The 22018-nt window shown below is 46.3% G+C and overlaps 1 protein-coding gene across 6 annotated transcripts in view; it reads right to left on the bottom strand.

The window, feature by feature from the left end:
• Positions 1-22018, bottom strand: part of EFCAB11 (EF-hand calcium binding domain 11) — a 136384-nt gene that overhangs the window by 41885 nt on the left and 72481 nt on the right. The window contains exon 6 of one of the 6 annotated variants that reach the window (XM_066388267.1): positions 4394-4587. The exons of 4 other annotated variants lie outside the window; for them this stretch is intronic. In XM_066388267.1, the coding sequence (XP_066244364.1) occupies positions 4527-4587 (61 nt within the window). In that variant the 3' untranslated portion in view covers positions 4394-4526. Of the gene's footprint in view, positions 1-4393; positions 4588-18766; positions 18980-22018 lie in introns of those variants that run through there. One more of the 6 variants, XM_066388264.1, reaches the window with a different exon arrangement.

Raw genomic sequence — 22018 nt, 5'->3', positions numbered from 1 at the left:
CCGTGACTGGAACTTGGTTCTCTACTGGAAACATGGCTGCCCTCCACCTGTTCCCCAGACCCCCTGCCTTTCTGACTCTTCTGGAACCTCGCTCTGCTGGTTTTCCTGTCTCTCCTGTATCTTCAGCCTTCTCTAGTGGGCTCCTGCCATGACCTCATCTCATCTCTCACGCGCTCCCCCCTCCCTTTCCCCTCTGCCCCTTCCGAACCAGCCTTCTGCTCTCTCCTCTCCCTGAGCCTTCACGCACTGGACCCCACCATTCCCTGACATTGTCCTGGATGGAGTCAAGGACGTGACAACCTCCTCCTTGTTGCTAAATCAAAAAGACCCTCTTAACCCCATTTCACTGACTTCTTGACAGTATGGGTCACTGCTGACCCCAACTTCCATCTAGAAATTCTATTCCCTTGGTCTCAATGACCACATAGTGTCTGGATTCTCTTCATTCTCTGGGCGCTTCTCTCAGACATCTTTGCCCACTCCCCTTTCTTTGCTCGGCCCCTAAATATTGGTACTTACCATGGTCCTCTGCGAGGCAGTCTTCCCTCCTTGTTAAAACCCCCTCTCTCAGATATCTCACTCAGCCCAGGGCTTCAGTTACCATTTATAAGCTGATGATTCTCAGAGTATGTCTGTAGTCTAGACCTTCCTCCTTGGCTTCAGAACCACATACCCAAATGCTGACTGGGCATCGTTCTCGGATAGCCATTGGTAACCCAAACGGAATTCACCCCTCTCCTTTATAGACCTGCACCTCCTGGGTTCCCTGTGTTGGTGAACACTATCACCATGCCTAGGTCTGAACCTGAGACCTAGATTCAATCTTTTTTTTTTTTTTTTTTTTTTTTTTTCATTTTTCTGAAGCTGGAAACAGGGAGAGACAGTCAGACTCCCGTATGCGCCCGACCGGGATCCACCCGGCACGCCCACCAGGGGTGACGCTCTGCCCACCAGGGGGCGATGCTCTGCCCATCCTGGGCGTCGCCATGTTGCGACCAGAGCCACTCTAGCGCCTGAGGCAGAGGCCACAGAGCCATCCTCAGCGCCCGGGCCATCTTTGCTCCAATGGAGCCTTGGCTGCGGGAGGGGAAGAGAGAGACAGAGAGGAAAGCGCGGCGGAGGGGTGGAGAAGCAAATGCGCGCTTCTCCTGTGTGCCCTGGCCGGGAATCGAACCCGGGTCCTCCGCACGCTAGGCCGACGCTCTACCGCTGAGCCAACCGGCCAGGGCCCTAGATTCAATCTTGATGCCTGCCTTTCCCTCTTTAATCACACCCAACCTATGCACCTAGATACATCCACCTCTCCATGCATGGATCTTGTAAATCTACCGACATAGCTCTAACACCTCAGCTGTGCCCTCGCCCAGGTTCCAGCAGGTCTTTATGTGATTGCCACGATGACAAACGGTCTCCCTGCCTCTTGGGATCCATGCTCTACAGCCAGAGAGAGCTGTCTAAAGTGCAATCTGACGCCCCTCTCCTGTCCTAAATCCCCCCAGATCCTCCGTTTCCCCTGGGAGGAGGTCCGAACTCCTGAACTCACAAAGCTCTTCATAATCGGGCTGCTGTCCTCCAATCCAGCCTCATGTCTCCCCACCCCCTCCACTCTGTGCTCTGTTCTACTTCTTTCACTTCTGCAGCGAAGCCACGATCTCCCGCACGGGGACTTTGCACATGCTCCTCCATATACCCAACCCCACCAGCCTCTCTTCTTGGTCTGGCTAACTCTCATTCAGCCTTCCAGAACCAGCAGAGACGTTAATTCCTCCTGGAAGTCTTGCCCACACAAGGCCAGGTCCCTCTGCAGTGTGCATCCATGTCACCTGGGGCTTCTCCTGTCACTGCACTTACCATGCTCTATGGGAATTTTGTCTTTAATTGTAGGTGACTATTACCTCCGCGGGCAAGTCTCATACCTGACCAGTACACCATACTATTATTCCTGTCCCAGCCCAGGCCCAGGATGTGGTGGGCACTCAATATGTACTAGGTCAGTGGTTCTCCAACTTTTTGGCTTTGGAATTCCTTTACAGTCTTAAAAATTGAGAATCCTAAAGAGCTCTGTTTATATAAGTTAGATCTATCATTATCTGCCATAGTAGAAACTAAAACTGAGAAAATTTAAATGTTAATTCATTTCGGAATAACGATGAGTCCATTGCATCTTGACACAGATATGTTTATGAGAAATAAGTAAATTTTCCAAAACGAAACAAAATGAAACAAACAAACTAAAAAAGCGAGAAGAGAACTGTTACATTTTTGCAAGTCTTTTAAATACGCTGCTGAGTACATTACGACTAGACTCTCATAGGCGCCTCTGGGTTCCCTCTGTGGGGACATGATTACAGCATGTAGAGAAAAACACAGCCTCACACAGATACGTAGCTGAAAGGAGAAAAGTACTTAATAGTCTTTTCAGAAAATTGTGGATATTCTTTTTTGATACCATAACTCAGGAAGTGGTAGTTTCTTAAAGGCTGGCTATAATATAGAACTTGAAACCGTATCAATGAACTTTTCATACTTTGTTACATTAAAATCCACTGGTGTATCTTGTACCTTCAATAGATCTTTTACCCAAGCATGATTTTGTAGTATCATTCATGCATTGGTTATCTGAAAAATATTAATTCCCTGAATTATATAGATGTTCTAAACGTTAACAGATTCCATTATACAATATAAAAAAAAAAAATCACATTTGTTAATACACCACTGAATTCATCAGAAAATCCTTTCAAGTATTGAGAAACTGTCAAGCTCACAGTGGTAGATGCAGGGTTCCTAAAGGCTGATTTTCACTGGAGAGCTCGGATTTCATCATCGGCAACAAACACTGCCAGCTGTTCTCCCGAATGACAGGCTTCCTTCCCTCGTGATTGAGACAATGTTGACGCAACGCTTCCGTCTGAAGTCTGAATAACGGTAGTTTGTCAGCCATTCTTTCAAGTTAATCAGTGTTCCAGGAAAGCAGTGGCCACTTCAGATCTCCACTTACACACTGTGCACGGGCTCCGGAGGCCAGTCGCGCCTGGGCACGCGCGCGACTCAACTGCTGTGGGGGTACTCCCCAGAACGCTAAAACGCTGTGCCCTTGAGAACTGCGCTTCAATAAAATAATATGTATTGTGTCACCAAAGATATTCTTAAGAGAAACTGATTGTTTTTCGAACCGTGAGCCGAAGGGCGTGAGGAACACAATGATGATTGGTACAGTCTGGTGCTCCTGTCCCGATTCAGGCACAACACAGGTGAAACGATCCATCAGCTTTACCTAACCACAGCCTTTGTATCTTCAATGCAAACGTCTACAGAGCAAGACAAGGTAAGCAGGGTCTTGGCATTATGAACATAGTTTTGACTGCACAGACCCCTTCGGGCCCTAGACCACACGGAGAGAGAATCGCTGAGCCAGATGAATGAACGCGAGGAAGGTCACAGGTCAGCTCGGGCGCCTGTGACACCGCTGTCTGGGCACTGGCCCGCCCACCCTAAAATCCACCCTGAGCACCTTCTGCCTAGCTAACTCCTCTGTTCTGTGTGTGTGTGTGTGTGTGTGTGTGTGTGTGGCAGAGACAAAGAGAGTCAGAGAGAGGGACAGATAGGGACAGACAGACAGGAAAGGAGAGAGATGAGAAACATCAATTCTTCGTTGCGGGTCCTTAGTTGTTCATTCATTGATTTCTCATATGTGCCTTGACCGGGGGCTACAGCAGACTGAGTGACCCCTTGCTCGAGCCAGCGACCTTGGGCTCAAGCTGGTGAGCCTTGCTCAAATCAGATGAGCCTGGGCTCAAGCTGGCGACCTCGGGGTCTCGAACCTGGGTCCTCCGCATCCCAGTCCGATGCTCTATCCACTGCACCACCACCTGGTCAGGCTAACTCCTCTGTTCTTTACTCTCGGGTTACCCAGGTGCTTTCACCTAACACCTGGTTTAGGGTCAGCCCCTGGGTGTTGACCTGGACCTTGGAAATAGGAGAAGGTTGTAAGTGGGGCCCAGAGGTTTAACTCCTGGGGGACTTGGGAAAGACATCGCATGCTGCCCTGGCCACGAGGGGCACTGTCGTGGGAAAGTAGTATTGTAGGGTAACGGATGCTCAAAGGCACAGTGAGTCAGTGCTCTGGGCAGACGCAGGCTGAGGATGGGTCCCGAGGATTGTGGGCCAGGTGGGAACCTTAGACCTACCGGTGCCGCTTTGGGACAAGTAATCTCAAGGGTGGCTACTTTCCACCTCTGTCACAAACAGGAACGCAGTGACATCCAACTTATGTGAGGTTGACCTAAGTCTCCCGGACATTGAAAGGCAGTTATTCATAGTTGGGATGGTGAGGTTGGAAGGTAGATTGCTTGGATTTGAGTATTGGTTCCATCATTTATAAGCCGAGTGACCTTGGGCAAGGGACTTTTCTAATCTTCAGAGTCCTCGTCTATAAAACAGAGATAGAAAGTGTACTGTCTTGTGGAGTTATTATGAGGCTCTCCATAAAGTACGTATCACAGCAGCTGTGATGTAGCAAAAGCTTAACAAATGGCAGCTGTGACTATTATCATTATTCTTCTGAAAGTGTCTGATGCACATCCCCTAAAAAGAGAAGAGAAGAAATGAATTGAAGGGTTTTATATTCTTCTCCTACCAATCCCATGAAGAAAATCCTGGGAAAAAGTTAAAGACTCTTAGATTTCTGCGGCACCAGTTGAAGAAGATGTCACTCCCTATCAGAAGTGTTTCCACCCAGATTGGAAGAGATTTACTTAGACATGAACATTTGGATTACAAATATTGATCGACTTACGACCTATGCAACTTACAACCATTTGACTTTACGACTACAATTGCTAGCCACGACTGCTCCGCGTCTGGCAGTGCAAGCGTTGCCCAGCTGGGCGTACGACAGTGCGGACCAGCTTCCGGCAGCACTACCATCTCCATGTGCACCATTTCAACTGTTATCCCAGACTCAGTACAGCAATTTGTGTTTTGTGTCTTGGATATTTTTCATCAAACCCCTCCCAAGATGTCTACCAAGAGAAATTGTCTTTGCAAATATTAAACCAGTTGTACTGGTAATGCAGTGTTTTACTTAAACCTGACAAATGTAAAAATAAGAAACAAAATGGTGTAGAGATGATACAAATGGCATAAAATGAACAAAGAAAATTATGATATATAATAATAATGAAAGAAAATTATGATAAAATATGATTTAAAGATTTTTATAACATCATTTCACAGTACTGTACATATAGCCTACTCAACTTATGACCAAATCATGGTACGACCAGTCTGTCAGAACCAATCATGGTTGTAAGTCAAGCACTAGCTGTATTAACAAAGTACTATAAAAAGATGTAGTCTTGGCCCTGGCCAGTTGGCTCAGCGGTAGAGTGTCGGCCTGGTGTGCAGGAGTCCCAGGTTCGATTCCTGGCCAGGGCACACAGGAGAGGCGCCCATCTGCTTCTCCACCCCTCCCCCTTTCCTTCCTCTCTGTCTCTCTTTTCCCCTCCTGCAGCCAAGGCTCCATTGGAGCAAAGATGGCCTGGGCGCTGGGGATGGCTCCATGGCCTCTGCCCCAGGCGCTAGAGTGGCTCTGGATGCGACAGAGTGATGCCCCAGAGGGGCAGAGCATCGCCCCCTGGTGGGCGTGCTGGGTGGATCCCGGTCGGGTGCATGAGGGAGTCTGACTGCCTCCCCGTTTCCAGCTTTGGAAAAATGTTTTAATTAAAAAAAAAAAAAAAGATGTAGTCTTATTGGACGAAGACTCAAAAGGATACTGGTGTGAGGTCTCAACCACAACTCTAGACCTAGCGTCCCTTGCTCTCCTCATTTCTGATGATCTTCACCTCTATTCTGCTCCAAAACTGATCTTTAATGAATAAACCAGGGGCCTTGTCAACTGCCCAGAACTCTACATACGAATTGTTCAAAGTCAAGATCCCATTCACTATACACACTCCCTATTCTTACAAAACTATTGCTCATTTATGCCCAACTTCCTTTAGACATCTTAGAGATGCCCAGGACTGGACCACTCTACGCTCTCTATCTGTGAACGGCCATCTGCTTTCACTTACTCTCTACCCAGCCTAGAGCCCGCGGTGCCTTACCCGCGGTTCTACTGACCATTACCTGCAACCAGCTTCATCACATCCAACCCACAAAACCCAAACTTGAGATCAATCCAGTCATAGTTCTTCAGCGAGGCTCTAGATCCCACTCCTCTCACCTCCTAAGCGACTTGGCTGCTTCAATCATGGTCCTATTCCTTCATTTCTACTATTTCTTCCCAAAACATACATGTTGTTGAATATCTTCCTGGACTCCAACTTACTTCTTGAGCATCTTATGCTTCAAAACTGGTTTACACCAGTCCTCTCTACTACCTCATCCCCAATTCCCTCCTCAACCCAAAGCAATCTGCCTGCCTCCATGATCTTATCCAGACGGCTTCTGCTAGGATTGCCGATGTTTTCCATAATGCCAAATCCAAGGAATCCTTTTTAACTCTCACCTTCTGTGACTTCCCTGTGTCATCTGAAGCTGCTGACCACTCCTTCCTTCTCTGAACTCATCTCGCCTTTAAATGCCAGTGCTGCCCAGGGCCCTGGTTCTCTTCTTTCCTTGCCCTCTGCTCTTCTTTCTCTACACATCCTTCCAATGTAACCTCATAAGACGTCAGCCACCTGTCATAAACTGACACCACCTAGCTCAGAGGTCTCTGCTGAATGGAGACGCCATGTGCACCTTGGTCGAGAATGTAGACTATGAATTCAGACAATCGCTCATTCCAGATCCCGTCTCTGCACTTACCACCTACCTGACCATGAGCCAGTCATTCCCTTAAACCTCAGTCTTCTTAGCGATAGAATGGGGGTGACCACGTTACTGGGATCTACCTCTAGAGTTCGCTTGAGGATTAAATGAAGTAACACACATAAAGTGCACAGCAAACACTCCCCTACATTAGCTGTTGTAGCTGTAATTACAGGAATCTCTACCTACAGCTCCAAAAGCAACTCAACTGTCACAGATGAAAGAAAGTCGACTTAATGTCCTCATGCTCTTCCTTCATTATAGTCACAACCATAATAGCTTCTATCTCTCAAGAATCGACTGTTAGAGCTAATCTGTGAGTTAAATATTAGTGACCCCATTTGACTATATAAGAAAACCGAGGCTTAGAGAAGTTAACTGCTCTGCTGGAAATGGCAGGAAAACGACAGTTAGGAGGCAAACCCTGGTCCTTCTGACTCCAAAGTTCCTGCCGCCCAGCACGGGTATACAACTTCCATGTTGGAGTCCCACGCCCAAACCCAGGGTGTTTGTTTGGGACTTCTTCAGTCTCACTCAGCTACAACTAATGGTGCTGGGGAACTGGCTCTTGTGGGGGGAAATCCCAATGTGTAGCATGTGCTGTTTAAAGCTATCCAGGTGACATCACTGAACCCCAGGAGGGAAGAGGTGGGCGGAGCTGGCACGCCTGCTGGACCCAGTGAGCCCCCCAATCCTCCTAATTTGGATCTAGACAACGTGACTGAAAGCTATTTGCCAAAACCAACTAGTAGTCAACATCCAGTTGGTGAAAACATGTTAAAGCAATCTGGTTGAAAAGGAATACTGTTTAGTGTTAAGTTGCAATATTTTTATCTTTTTCTTTGCCTTTTTTTTTTCTCTATTTTTTCCCCCCTCCTAACTAACTTCATTTTGGCCAGTGATTCCCCAGGATGTCCAACTACAGGCTGTTGGCGGCCAGGCTTTCACTTCTCCAGACTGCACCCCCTCCGTCCTCCCTCTGCCTGCTCCGGCCTGCCTGCACACCCTTCCGTCCCTCCCAGTGCCGTGGTCTCCTAGCCCCCGGGCCTCTGCCATGAACCTCTCTGTCCCTCCACCTGCTGTCTCCGCTGGGCGCACTCCTGTTCCTCAACTTCCAGTTTGGGCATCAGCCATTAGGGAATTACTGGGAACAGACTAAATGTCAAACAATGGGAGTTATATTGGTACAACTCTGTTTCATTAGGAAAAAATGCCCATAGACACAGGAGAGGATCTGGGAAGTTAGTCTCTGGGGGTTTTATCAGTGGTTTACTAAATAGTGTGTGGGATTATGTGAGGGTTTTTCTCTCTTTGTTTATTTATTTTGAGTATCTGTTATAAGCACGCATTGCTTTTGTAATAAGAAAACCTATTTTTGTAAGATACTTTTATTGTTAATGCCTTTGTATTCCAATCATTAACGATTAGAAGCAATTCTGGACAAGGCTGACTGGCTGACTATTCACTAGATAGAAAAAGAACCTAGAAATAATGAAAAATGAGTAATTTCCAAGAACAGGTAAATCATCATCAGGAGTACAAAAATGACCAGAACTGAAAAGAACAGACACCAGAGAGATGAACTCTGAACTCATGTGCGATTTCAGTGAGATGACTTGGGTGGACGATTATATTTGGCCAAATTCTATGCTGTTGTTAACTCTACCTGCTTGAGATCTCTTGTGAATCTGTGAATGTTCTCTTTCCCATTCTCCTTCCTATCAGGTTAGGAAGAACGGTCAAATTCCCCAGGACACACAGACCCCTCGTGATCAGAGCTCTACCTCGCTCCTGGCATCTCTCTAGCCACGTGTTCCCCTCAACGTCCCCAACCCCATCCTCCCTAAACAGCTGCTGGCTGGCCACGAGCTCTTCGCTCCAGTAACGTCAACTCCACCTCCCGGGACAGGAGGTCTCAGTTCTCTGTCCCTTCCCATACGCTGTGTTCTCCGAAATGCTTTTAAACCACATGTGTGTGCACACACAGTGATACAGTGAGGTCAGACTGAGTATTACTATTAATCCCAGCTGCGTTACGGACATGACTGTGTCCACGTAACCTGGGCATTATAAGCACCTCTGGAACTCCGGTAATCCAAGCGTGGCCTGCACACCAGCAGGCCACCACCACGTGCTAGAGGTGCCCGTTTTCAGGCTCCTGCTGTCTTTGCCGGGCTGGCTCCTGTTCCTCAACATCCAGTTTGGGCACCAGCAGGGGATTATTTGCAAGAGACTAAATGTCAGACAACAGGAATTACATTGGAATAGTGCTCACCATCTGTGGATCTGGAAACTGAGGATGGGCCCCAGAAAGCATGTTCAAAAGCCTTCCAGGTGACTTATGCACCTAACATCTGAGACGCACTACTCTAAGTCATTGTTAATGATGGCTAAATAAACTGACAAATGAGTAAAAACTTGGGACGCGTGTGTGTGTGTGTGTATTTAAAAGTATCTCTCTTCCAAGCTTTTGCTTTTGTGTGTGTCTGGACATATATATATATGTAGATACATAAAAAAAGTCCAATCTTATCAAAATGTCCAGGGAAATTTTACTTAATTATTTGGTCACTGTAGGACATTAAGCTTTCTCCTCAAAAAAAAAAAAAAAAAAAAGAGGCAGTTTAAAACGGGGCTTTTCTTATTTTTACTTAGTTATTTGGTAGCTGAATTTGCATTATAGTTCAGAGTTTTGGTTGGAGGAGCAGAGCCCTAGGAAGTTAAACATGCCGTGTTTTTCCGAGGACCACACAGCACTTTAATGGGAGGCCAGGTTCAGACGGAGAAACCTTGGAAATGCCACCGCGGCTGAGCCCAGAGTCACAGCGCTCCTCCACCGGAGGTGTATCACAGCGGTTGACTCAGCATAGAGACCTTGGAAGGTCACAGTGAACACTTTGTTGTGGGCAGGCAATTAAACGTGTGTAACGGTCTCTCCCCTCTATCTGGTCACTACCTAGAGGACATTCCTGTTGAGCCAGAAGTGATTTGCTGGAGCTGAAATACAGGCAGCCTTCTCTACATCTCCCTCTGGAGCTGCCGAAATCTTGGCTCGCACCCAAGTGCCCCACTTGGGTTTTGTTCAGGAAAGATTTCTTCCAGCTGCTTTATTTGTTCCACGATTACACGTATGAGCTTCCAGAGTGTACACGACCACAAGTCAAATGAAAGCCTTCAGTTCCCAGCTCGCCTGAGGAGACAACATTTGAAACCACGGGAAAACAACAGAACCCGGCGAAACGAAGGGCTCCGTGTAATGAGGTGGAGGAGCATCCCCACTAGAAGGTCAGCACGTGCCACGATGCGGAAGAAAGGAAGCTAGACACGGCGGCGTCATCATGGCATCTCTGTGTTATACTTATGGTCACACGAGTGAAGGAATTCAGACTTCCTCTTTAGCGTTTATAAGCTGAGAGAAACAAAAAGTATCATCTTTAAAAATAAGCAAAAACTTGCATACCCATGTTCACAACAGCGCTATTCATAATAGCCAAAAGATGGATGCCACCCAGATCTCTAGCGACAGAGGAGAGGATAAACAAGATGTGTGCAAATACAACAGCATATTATCCAGCCTTTAAAGAGGAGGAAATCCCCACACTATGTATACAAACCTTGAGGACATTATGCTAAGTGAAAGAAGCCAGTTAAAAAAGACAAATACTGTAGAATTTTACTTATGTGAATTAATATATTTCTCCATGTAGAGGACACTCTCATGTATAAGACGCACCTTAATTTTGGGGCCCGAAATTTGAAAAAGAATGTATTACATAAAGTTACTGAACTCAGGTTTTATTCATCATAAAATGCATACAACTCCTCATCACTGTCAAAACTCCCATCCATGAGCTTGTCCTCATCTGTGTCTGATGACGAATCACTGTCTTCAACAATGAGCGCAAAAACAAGCGTGAAAAAGTGGGAGGTGCGAGGAAGAAACTACAACCACTGTGTAAGAGGCACCCAGTTTTTAGACCCCAAATTTTGGGGAGAAAGGTGCATGTTATACATGGGGAAATGCAATACCACAAATAGTCTAACTCAGAAACAGAGAGCAGAATGCTGATTGCTAGCGCCTGGGAGGGGGGAACGAGCATTGTTTAACAGACTTTCAGTTTCACAAGATGAAAAAGTTCTAGGGGTTGGTTACACAACAATATGAATATTATTAACACTACCGCACTTAAAAGTGGTTAAGATGGTTAAAAAAAAACGAAAGGAAATAATCACATACACAGGACTCCTGTTTTGAGGCTCGAAAGAGTGTATCTAAAAATGAGATTTGGGCATCCTGGAGCCCTGGTCTGACGGGGAAATGAAGGTCTAAAAGGAACAGGAGCCGACAGCTCCCTGTGGCCGATGGAAAAGTAACTGAAGACCACGCAGACACAGACCCACAGGTCACAGGGCAGGAGGGAACGAGGACCTTTAGCATAACAATGGAGGGTCTGACAACAACAACAAAGAAAGTCTTCACACGCCAAAAACACCTGGAAATGCAAGCAGCGAAAATCTGAGGTTTCATGAATCTCAAAATACATACTGGAAAGTATTTAAAAGCCAACAGTCCTAACCTCAGTTGAGCTTCATGCACGTCACCCATGTTTGTGCCATTAAGCCACACAGTTGTGCTCTACCACAAATGGGACAGCTGGCATAGGTCAAGATCAAACACCATGGCACCTCTAGGAGATTATGCATGGACAGTGGAGATGCTCTTATCTGAAGCAACCTGGACCAACCGTCAGCTGATTTTCTAAAATCTGTAGAAAAGGGGAAATGCTTAAACAATGGGCACACACAGTGTGGATACCGTTGTGTACGTCCTGTACCGTCGGATCCTCGGGCTGAAAGCGTTACCTGGCGAGAGTTCACAGCGGAGAACCTTGTGGGTCTCCACCAAAGGGAGCTGCCGGGCTCAGGGTAATGGCCCCTCCCCTGGGAGCCCACCCCCAGAGTCTGGTCAACGCAGGAGGACAAGTACAAGTTGCCTCTATCTGCCAGCCCCAACGCTGGACAGCGGTCGGTGGGCACCAGCGTGCGCTCCAGCGAGTCGGCCGAGGCCTGGGCTTCGGTTCTCCCTGTCGTCCTGCTTCCCTCACCCCCTAAGGCCTGGTTCCCGGACCTCCCCGTCTGCTTCCCGGGGCCCAATCTGAATGTTTAACTTTAAACTGCACATATGGGCCCTGGCCGGTTGGCTCAGCGGTAGAGCGTTGGCCTAGCGTGTGGAGGACCCGGGTTCGATTCCCGGCCAGGGCACACAGGAGAAGCACCCATTTGCTTCTCCACCCCTCCGCCGCGCTTTCCTCTCTGTCTCTCTCTTCCCCTCCCGCAGCCAAGGCTCCATTGGAGCAAAGATGGCCCGGGCCGCTGGGGATGGCTCCTCGGCCTCTGCCCCAGGCGCTAGAGTGGCTCTGGTCGCAATATGGCGACGCCCAGGATGGGCAGAGCATCGCCCCCTGGTGGGCAGAGCGTCGCCCCATGGTGGGCGTGCCGGGTGGATCCCGGTCGGGCGCATGCGGGAGTCTGTCTGACTGTCTCTCCCTGTTTCCAGCTTCAGAAAAATGAAAATAAATAAATAAATAAATAAATAAACTGCACATATGAAAGTGCATGCATTCCGAGACCTCGCTCTGTGCTGAAGCCTGCGTCTTGGAGACCCGGCCGGCGCACGAGCAGGCTTTGTTCCCCTCGCACAGACTGCACTTGAAGCGCATTCCCTGTGACGTTCTGTTTTGGCTTCCTGGAAGCCTGAAAACTCAAAGGACACTGGAAAACCACCTAGATGTGGACACCCTCTAAATTTTTTCTCTCTGCCCCCCCAACCTTGAACAGTTATCTCACAACTAATGCGACAGGTTAGCACTTTTAAATTGTCATAAAATACATGTAACGCCATACTATTTGCCTTATCGCCATGTTTGACTGTACGGATCAGCCACATTGTGGATGTTCACACTGCGCAGCCATCACCCACATCCATCCCGGAACTCCTGCCTCACGAAGCTGAAACTCTGTCCCCATTCAATAAAACCCCTGGTCCTCCCTTCCCCTCCGCCCCGGGCAACCACTATTCCACTTCCTGTCTCCAGGAAAAGACTTCACTCTTTTTTTTTATTTAGTGACTAATCTTTATTAAGTCTTTCCAAGCCTTCAAAACTTAATTTGTACACTCTGCATGCCTAATATTTAATTAAATTACATAACTACAACAAGTTCAACTGGCCTGAATAGGTTTGAGAACGACATAAACGGGTTTGGGAGCCGGTACACCTCAGTGGGCGGGCGACGCTGACGCAGCCTCCCAGCGACGAGTATTCTGCACGCTGGGACATCCGCCTGATTGCTCTGCGTAAGGGACCGGAAGCTTCCTGTAGGCTGGCGAACTAGTTCAGAGAGCTTTTTTAACTATACAAAAGTAGATATGGCTAGCATTTACTGGGCGCCTATTACGTGCCAGGCAGGGTGCTAAGCATGTAACTTGCATTGCGCCACTTACTCTCCATAATCCACGAGGCAACTATTACTGTCTTCATTTTATGTACAGGAAGCTGAGGCCCAGGGAGGTGCTCAAGCCTCTCAGCCCAAGTCGCACCACTAAGAAGCGGGAGGGCTGAGCTTTCCAAGCTGGTGTGCATCCAAAGTCTGTCCTGGCTCCACCTGCCGCTCAGGCTCTTGAAATGAATGTGAATAAAAGGTGTAAGGAGAACAAAAATTGTGAGCCTTTGTTTTCTCCTGGCATCATACAAAATGACAAAATATGTCACATGTAGTTTTTCTTTTTTTTTTAAAAAAAGACTATAATTTAACAAACAAGGGATGCACTTAAATCCCCACAAAAAAGGAGTGTGAGTAGTACAATCTGCAATTGCTATTTGTTTACATAGGAATGATTTCAGTTAATTAAAGACAGAAGAGTTAGGCAGTATTTGTAAGGAAAGAACTGAAGTCAGACATTTTAATTAGGCTATCAGATTAGCACAGAAAAGAGAGAATACGCGGGGAAGTTTGCAGAATATAATAAAAGCTAAGTGGGTTAACGTCTCGAGATAACTCTTTGAATCAGAAATAAAAAAGTGAGCCGGCACATCTACAATAATTCATAGTTGGATAGAAAGTGACTAATCAAAGACATCTCATTACAACCATCTACATCAACACCCACATGGAAAACCCAAGCTACAGTCTTATGAGGAGTATTTCCCCAGGAAAATAAAGCATGGCTTTGTGGTTGTCTACTAAGAAGAAAAGTGAATGACATTTCAAACAGATACAGACATTAAAAGCAAACCAAATCTCTAATTTCTGTAACTGAAGAATTATTTTAATTTTGTGCATGTTCTGTTTTTAAAAAGATCCCAAAATGTTCTTGATGTAGGTTCTGCTTTATAAATTCTAGAGTGGAAATAAAAAGAATGCTGAGGGGGAAAAAAAACACCCCTCCCCCATCAAAAGGAAGCATTAAAGATTGCCAAATCATAAAGTCATAGTGACTAGAAGCAAGCTCCATGTAACAGCCTGAGTGAGAGCCGGCAGAGAGAAGGGCCCTGCTCCTGCAGGACAACGCTCCCCTCTACATCTGCCAACAGGGGTCCCTCGCTCCTCATCCGGGACACAGACGCGAAGGCAGCAGCAGAGATCCCCAACACAGCAGCACTGCACAGAAGGCTGCCTGTGCCATCTGGCTCTTTTATAACAATCCACAAAGTGGACACCAGCGGACGCAGCTAAGACCCAGGCTCTCACCCAGATATCCCGGGACAACTTCTCTTGGTGGGACCATCCGACCACAATGCCCATTTCCGGACAGAATACCTTCTCTGTCGTCCCACAGACACATCCCAAACCGGCATTGTCATCGACCCTGCACCTGCTCCTCTTCCCGTGCGCCCTGTCACCCCACCATTCGCTCAGACTGCCAGGCCGGAGGCCTGGGAGCTGCCCTCCACGCCCCCCCCTCCTTCCACTGCACACCCCGTCACCAGGTCCTGTGGACTTAGACATAAATATTGCAGTAAAGCGAACCAAAGGAGGGTGTTGCCTTTGGTTAGTTATACATGCCCTCTCTGTGAAGCGTGATCAAGCAAAGCGCCATGAAAAAGAGGTCTGCCTGTAGATAGCTAAGGCACGGGTCACAGTCTGTGAGTGATAGGTGTTTGCATTCAGGACAGCACCACTTCCTTAGTTCACACACGAGTCCCTCGGTTTCTTTCCTTGGAGCATAGACATATACACAGGACGGTGGGTTCTGAGACGACACAGGGTTAATGCTGGTTTGGCTTCGTTCTCCACGCGCCCCACCCACAGAAAAACACCATCGTTCAAAACACTAGAATTATGTAACTAAAGGAGAGTGATGGGTTGTGACGTCTTAATTTGTTTTTGTTTTTTTTGAGAGAGAGAGACAGTAAGGGAGAGAGATGAGAAGCATCAACTCATAGTTGTGTCACTTTAGTTGTTCAGTGATTGCTTTCTCATATGTGCCTTGACCGGGAGGCTCAAACCGAGTCAGTGACCCCTTGCTCAAGCCAGCGACCGTGGGGTTTTGAAACTGGGACCTCAGCACCCCAGGCTGGCACTCTATCCCCTGAATCATCACCGGTCAGGCTGGTTGTGGCTTCTTACAAAACAATTCAACACTAGGTATATAAACTTTGTAAAGTACATGATTGCCTAACCACTATGCTGTTTACATGAAACTGATATAGATTAATACTGAATATAAAGTGTAACTGAAAAAAAATGTGATACTAGAACAAATAAAAAATAAAACAAGGTATATGGCGAGACAGTAATAATGAAAGGCAATGACTTACCACAAAATTTTAAGAACTGGGCAAACAGAGCAAAGGAGTCTTGGCCACAGTTACTAGGTAACCAACCATGAGTTTTGAATTTTATTAGAACTGGTGATTTGGGCATTTAAATCATTTATTTCATGTATTTAAAGATACAATTTTTTTTTTTTTTTGTATTTTTCTGAAGCTGGAAACGGGGAGAGACAGTCAGACTCCAGCATGCGCCCGACCGGGATCCACCCAGCACGCCCACCAGGGGGCGATGCTCTGCCCCTCCGGGGCGTCGCTCTGTTGCGACCAGAGCCACTCTAGCGCCTGGGGCAGAGGCCAAGGAGCCATCCCCAGCGCCCGGGCCATCTTTGCTCCAATGGAGCCTCGGCTGCAGGAGGGGAAGAGAGAGACAGAGAGGAAGGAGAGGGGGAGGGGTGGAGAAGCAGATGGGCGCTTCTCCTGTGTGCCCTGGCCGGGAATCGAACCTGGGACTTCTGCACGCCAGGCCGACGCTCTACCACTGAGCCAACCGGCCAGGGCCTAAAGATACAAATTTTTATGAGTAGCGTGATTCAGTATTTAAAGTTACAAGGTGTTGTACTGCAAACAAAAGAAAGGGCACTTTATTCTTGTCTATATTTAATCTCAAATTTTAGATTCTCTTATTTATAAACATTTATTGTATCCCTAATTTCTGCCAGACATTAGGGGCTGGGAATGAACTGATTGAAACTACAGTCTGTCACCTCTAGGAACTCACTGAGGGTGACAAGTGCTTCTCACATTTGCATGACCTACAGAAATGTCTGAAAATATGAATGCACGGGCCCATTTCTAGAAACTCAACTATCAAAGGCAGGGGGGTGGGACCCAGAGATCTCCATGTTAAGTTCACAATTGATTCTGACGCTTAGTCGGGTAGCTGCCCACCACCAAGGTGGACAGTAGCACAATACAGCCCATTTACTTGATCACCGAATATTTACTGAGCGCCTTATGTGTGATGGAGGTGTCAGGTGCTGGAGGTACCATCCTGCCCCAGAAAAGAGGCACCACGAGCTTCGAAGGGAAGAGTCGGCCACAGGCAGAGGGAGGTGATGCCGTCAGAGGCAGAGCCTGTGTGGCTCCTTTCGGGAATAGCAGTGTGCTCCAGGAGCCTGACCGCATGTCCCCAGTGTGGAATCATCCCACAGGGGAGGCTTTATGACTAAGGAGCACATTCGTGGATTCTGAGATTATTTTTTATGTGAAAGACCTAATTGCCCCTCCACTATAATCCTCTCACTTTCACAGTTGAAAAACTCTCGAGTTGACCTGCCCAAGGTCACACATCAAAAAAGAGAACAGAACCCAGGTCCTGACCTTTTATCTTTACTCTTAGGAGTGAAGGACATCTTCAAGGCTGGCCGGCGGTGGCACGGTGGACAGAACGCCGACTCGGAGCACCAGAACTGCTGACTCGATCCCCAGGCAGGGCACGTATGAGAAGCAATCAATGAGCACAACTGAAGAGGAACGAGCTGATGCTTCTCTTTCTCAAAAATAGAGAAATAAAAAGGGTGTCTTCAAGAACCAGAAGGTCAAAGTATATTTCTCAATTCTAAAAAGCACAACACAATTTTAGTGTTGTTACCATAGGCATACTATCTCAGGAGCTATCAATCTGGGCCATTTTTAGAAAGATACAATCAACAAAGAAAAAGCAAGGTTAGATGTAAAAAAAAAAAATGTCTTTGAAGCTATTTCAGTTGTTACTGTCAGAAAAATGTTTGAATTTAAACTCTAGTAGGCCGAAAATAAGCTTACAGAAAACACTAGTTTTGGAATCTGAATCAATGACCTAGAAATAAATCTCAGAAAGGGATAAGAGAAATTTTGAAAGAGTGGAATCAAAGTAAATAAAGATGTTATTTCCAACTGGCTTGTAAAAATAATGTTTTTGGGTTACAATGTAGAAATAGGTACATTTTAAATCTACAGGTATTAATAATACACCAGCATTTTGCTACATAACACTAGTCAGTTAGGAAGTGGGTTTCCTTCAAAGGTATGTATTACCGGAAATACCTGAAGGATCTAGTATAACGATTTCACCGAGAGTACAAACGCCTCTCCCTTATCAGAGTCTTTGTCACCTGGCGTCTACTTCCACAACTTTGCTGAAGTTCTCAAAGGCCATTTTGTCCTGTCCAAAGCATAACATTTTGTCCTCTGATTTCTTGACTTCTCGCTTTAGCCTGTCTTGAAACACTGTCTGCCCTTTGCGTCTATGAAACCGTAGGTTCCTGGCTTTCCTCTGACTATTCTTTCTCGGGTCCCTCCTAACCAGGGGCATCCGCTTGGGGCTCCGCCTGTCTGCCTGGTCCACTCCTCTCTCTGATCCTCCGTTCATGCTGACACGGCACCATGATGCTCCTGTCCACCCAGCTCCCCAGCCCTCGGGGCTACCTTGACAGTTCTCTTTGCCCTGCTTCCTAGTAGCCAATCAGCTTCTGAAGCAATCAGCTTCTTTCTGTGTAACACGTACAAGATTTGCCCATCTCTTCACACATCGTGTTCTTTACCCTCCAAACAGGACCTCAATGATTCAGCCCTCATCAGTTACAATGCTACCTGTGGACCAGCCTCTTCACTCTGTGGTACATCCTGTAGCCGGAAGCCTTCCTCATCAAGTCGTCTGCTCGTCCAAGAATCAGCGCATGCCCTCCTGACCCCAGCCTCTGTGCCCCTCGCCTGGAATGACTTTCCCCTTTGCAAGTCAAATCTAATACTTTCTCCAAGATCCAGTGAGAAAGTCCTTCTCACACGATGCCTTTGCAACAAACCCCCTTCCACAGTGAATTTCAACTTCCTGTCACATTTCGGTCACACTCCCACACTCACTCTCTGGGGCGAAAGGGCAGTTCTTGTAGAGTGCCCAGCAATGAGAGGCCAATAAGGGGGTCTCCATAAATGTTTGCTAAATTGAACTTAATTATACCACAGTTCTGCCAAAGCTTAATTTTAATCATATAAAGATTGAGGGAAAATAGAAAGCACATCTTCCTTCAACTGTAATAGTTATACTTTAATTTTTTTAATAATTATACTTTAATTTTAAAATCAGAGATGCATACATACTAAAATCATTTTGTTTAAAAAAAAAAACTGGCACTATCACTGGAACAGAATCTTGAAATATCCTTGCTGTCTCCTTTGATGTTTTAGAAAGATCTTATCACTCCGAATATAACGGGGCCTTTTGGCATTTGAGGAGTGAAGGATTGATGACAATGGGTAGACTCAAATATGTGAAGGATGACTTGTGTCCAAAACGTTGGGGGTCAGAGAGATATTTCCCAAATGGGAAATGAATTGTGACAGGAAGCCGCCTGCAGAGAAAATGAAGGAAGGCTGTGAAAAGCCGGTAATCACAATCAAATTTTCGTTGTGTTGACTCGTCTGAAATACACGCACGGAATCTACAATACACAAGTTGTGCTGCAAAGATCTCGATGCAGAAGAGGAAGCCAAAGCTCCTTTCAAATCTGAGCATCCACATCATCAAACGTGTTAATATGTCACAGATAACAGGTCTGTCTTAGAAAATACTGACGTTCAGGAGTTCTTTGCTAGGCTTATAAATCTTACGGCTTTCACATCAAGGTTAGCTCCTGGCAAGGTAAAACTGGTAGCAAGTTGCTATAACAAGATTGTTCAAAATCACATGTGAAAATTAAAGTCACACACGTGTCTTGGTATCTCACTTCCTCTGCATTATTTCTTTCTAATCACATGTGGAACGTTTTTTCATTCCTTCACTAAGCATTTACTGAGCACTGTTCAAAGCTCCAGAGATCCATTGCCGAAGGGATCAATGAATCTCTGGATTCCAAAAGGAATTCACAGCCAAAACAGGAGCTCATAGGTTTACCCCTAAATTTATTTATTTACTTATATTTATCTTTTATAAACTAAATCATTTTTTTTAAAGAAGGGGGAGGGAAAGAGAGAGAAGCATCAACTTGTTCCCCATAGTTGTGAACTGATTACCTCTCATATGTGCCTTGACCGGTGATCTAAACGGTGACCTTGGGCTCAAGCCAGTAACCTCAGGGTCAAGTTGGAGACGCTGTGCTCAAGCCTCCAACCCTGGGCTCCAGGCGGTGACCTTGGGATTGAGCCAGTGATCCTGGGCTTAAACTGGTGACTTCAGGCTTTGAGCCAGAGACCCTGGCATCCCAGGTGGACACTCCACCCACTGCGCCATCACCAGTCAGGCTATGTATGTTTACTGATTTTAGAAAGAGAGGAAAGGATAGAGATAGAGACAAAGAGAGAAACATCAATTCACTGTTCCACTTATCTGAGCATACACTGGTTGATTTTGTATTTGCCCTGACTTGGGACTGAGACCACCACCTCGGCATGTCGGGGAACACTCTAACCAACGGACCTACCTGACCAGGGCCACTCCTTTTTAAATGTATTAAAAAGAAGAAGAACCCAACAACTCAATGTTCATAAAGCCAGCAAAGCACTCTGACAAGTTGATCACAGATGCAGTTGTCTGAAATGTTCACGTCTAAACGTGTCAGGCCTAGACAACAGTGAGTGACAGTCCCAAACACTGTAACATGCTGCAAAATAGCGACCGTGTAGATGGAACAGTTTTTAGCAACGACACATAAACTGTCCTTCCATTTACTTCATGAGAAATAACTGTTGATAGTTTTATTTTTTCCAGTTTGCTTTTGGCAATTCTTTCTTCATCATTATTATATCATCATAAAACAATTCTGAAAAGAGTACCAGGAAATCATTACAGAAATGCTGAAAAAACACAAATAGTGGGAAGTGATCCATATGACCAAATCCTAACGATTCCGCAGGAAATATATAACGGAGACAATCTTGAAATTAAACAAGATGCTCTAACAATAACTGCAGGGGAAACAGAATGAAATGTAACTGCAGAAGCAGACCAGCCTGGTGGCCTGCACCGGTCTCCCCTCCTCGCCTCTTCAACCTCGCTGTCCCCCCCCCCCCACCCCAGCAATTGTTCCCTTTCCTGAACTCCTTGTTCCATCTCACCCGGTGGAACTAGCCGTGAATGACCTGCTCTTTATTTTCCATGTTTTTGCCTCTATTCCCAAGTGGATCACATGCTGTTCCCTGAGGACAGGAAGAGTGCCTTCTATTTCTCTAGCAACTGAAAAGCACCCCCTACATGATAAATGTGTGTTGATGAGAACATATATTAATTTTAGTTTTCATATTTATGTGAATATTCACAAAATATAGTTGGCTGGGAAAAAAAGGTTAAAAAACTTAACTGCTATAGCCCTGGCTGGCTGGTTCAGCGGCAGAGCGTCCGCATAGCATGTGGAAGTCCCGGATTCGAATCCCGGCCAGGGCATACAGGAGAAGCACCCATTTGCTTCTCCACCCTTCCCCCTCTCACTTCTCTCTCTCTCTCTTCCCCTCCCACAGCCAAGGCTCTTTTGGAACAAAGTTGGCCCAGGCGCTGAGGATGGCTCCATAGCCTCCACCTCAGGTGCTAGAATGGCTCGGGTTGTAAAAGAGCAATGCCCTATATGGCCAGAGCATCGCCCCCTGGTGGGCATTCCGGGTGGATCCCAGTCGGGCACATGAGGGAGTCTGTCTCTCTGTCTCCCCTGCTTCTCACTTCAGAAAAATGCAAAAAGAACAACAACAAAACTTAAATGCTATATAGTTTCCTTTACTTGGCAAGAGGAATTCAATGTAGCCTTGTATTATAGACACGGGTAAAAATTGTAAGAAATAAAACCATGCAGACACGGGTAAAAATTGTAAGAAATAAAACCATGCCCACTGGAAAAGATGAAGATTAATTTATTCTGAATTGTAAAATTGCTTTAAGCTTAGATAAGATATATAGAGAGCAAAAGATCCTCAAAACATTCATTAACCAATAACCTTTATTTTTATCTCCTTCCCCTTCTGCCAAACTCCAGTTTATGAAGTGATGCTAATACATCCAATCAGGAATCCTGTTTAAATTTTTTAAATTACAAATAGGCCCTGGCTGGTTGGCTCAGCAGTAGAGTGTCAGCCCAGTGTGTGGAAGTCCCGGGTTCAATTCCCAGTTAGGGCATACAGGAGAAATGACCATCTGCTTCTCCACCCCTTCCCCTTCTCTCTCTCTCTCTCTCTCTTATTTTCTTCCCTTCCCGCAGTCATGACTTGAAAGTTTTGAGAAAGTTGGCCCTGAGGAATGCTCCCTGGCCTCGCCTCAGGCACTAAAATAGCTTGGTTGCTGAGCAATGGAGCAGTGGCTCCAAATGAGCAGAGTATCGCCCTGAGGGGCTTGCCAGGTGGATCCTGGTCGGGGCACATGTGGGAGTCTGTCTGTCTGCCTCCCTGCCTCTCATTTAATAAAAATAAAA

Source organism: Saccopteryx leptura, chromosome 6 (assembly GCF_036850995.1).
Source record: "Saccopteryx leptura isolate mSacLep1 chromosome 6, mSacLep1_pri_phased_curated, whole genome shotgun sequence".
In the NCBI taxonomy this organism is placed as follows: domain Eukaryota; kingdom Metazoa; phylum Chordata; class Mammalia; order Chiroptera; family Emballonuridae; genus Saccopteryx; species Saccopteryx leptura.
Note: the sequence above shows the minus strand (reverse complement) of the source record. Positions and strands in the feature narration are given on the sequence as shown.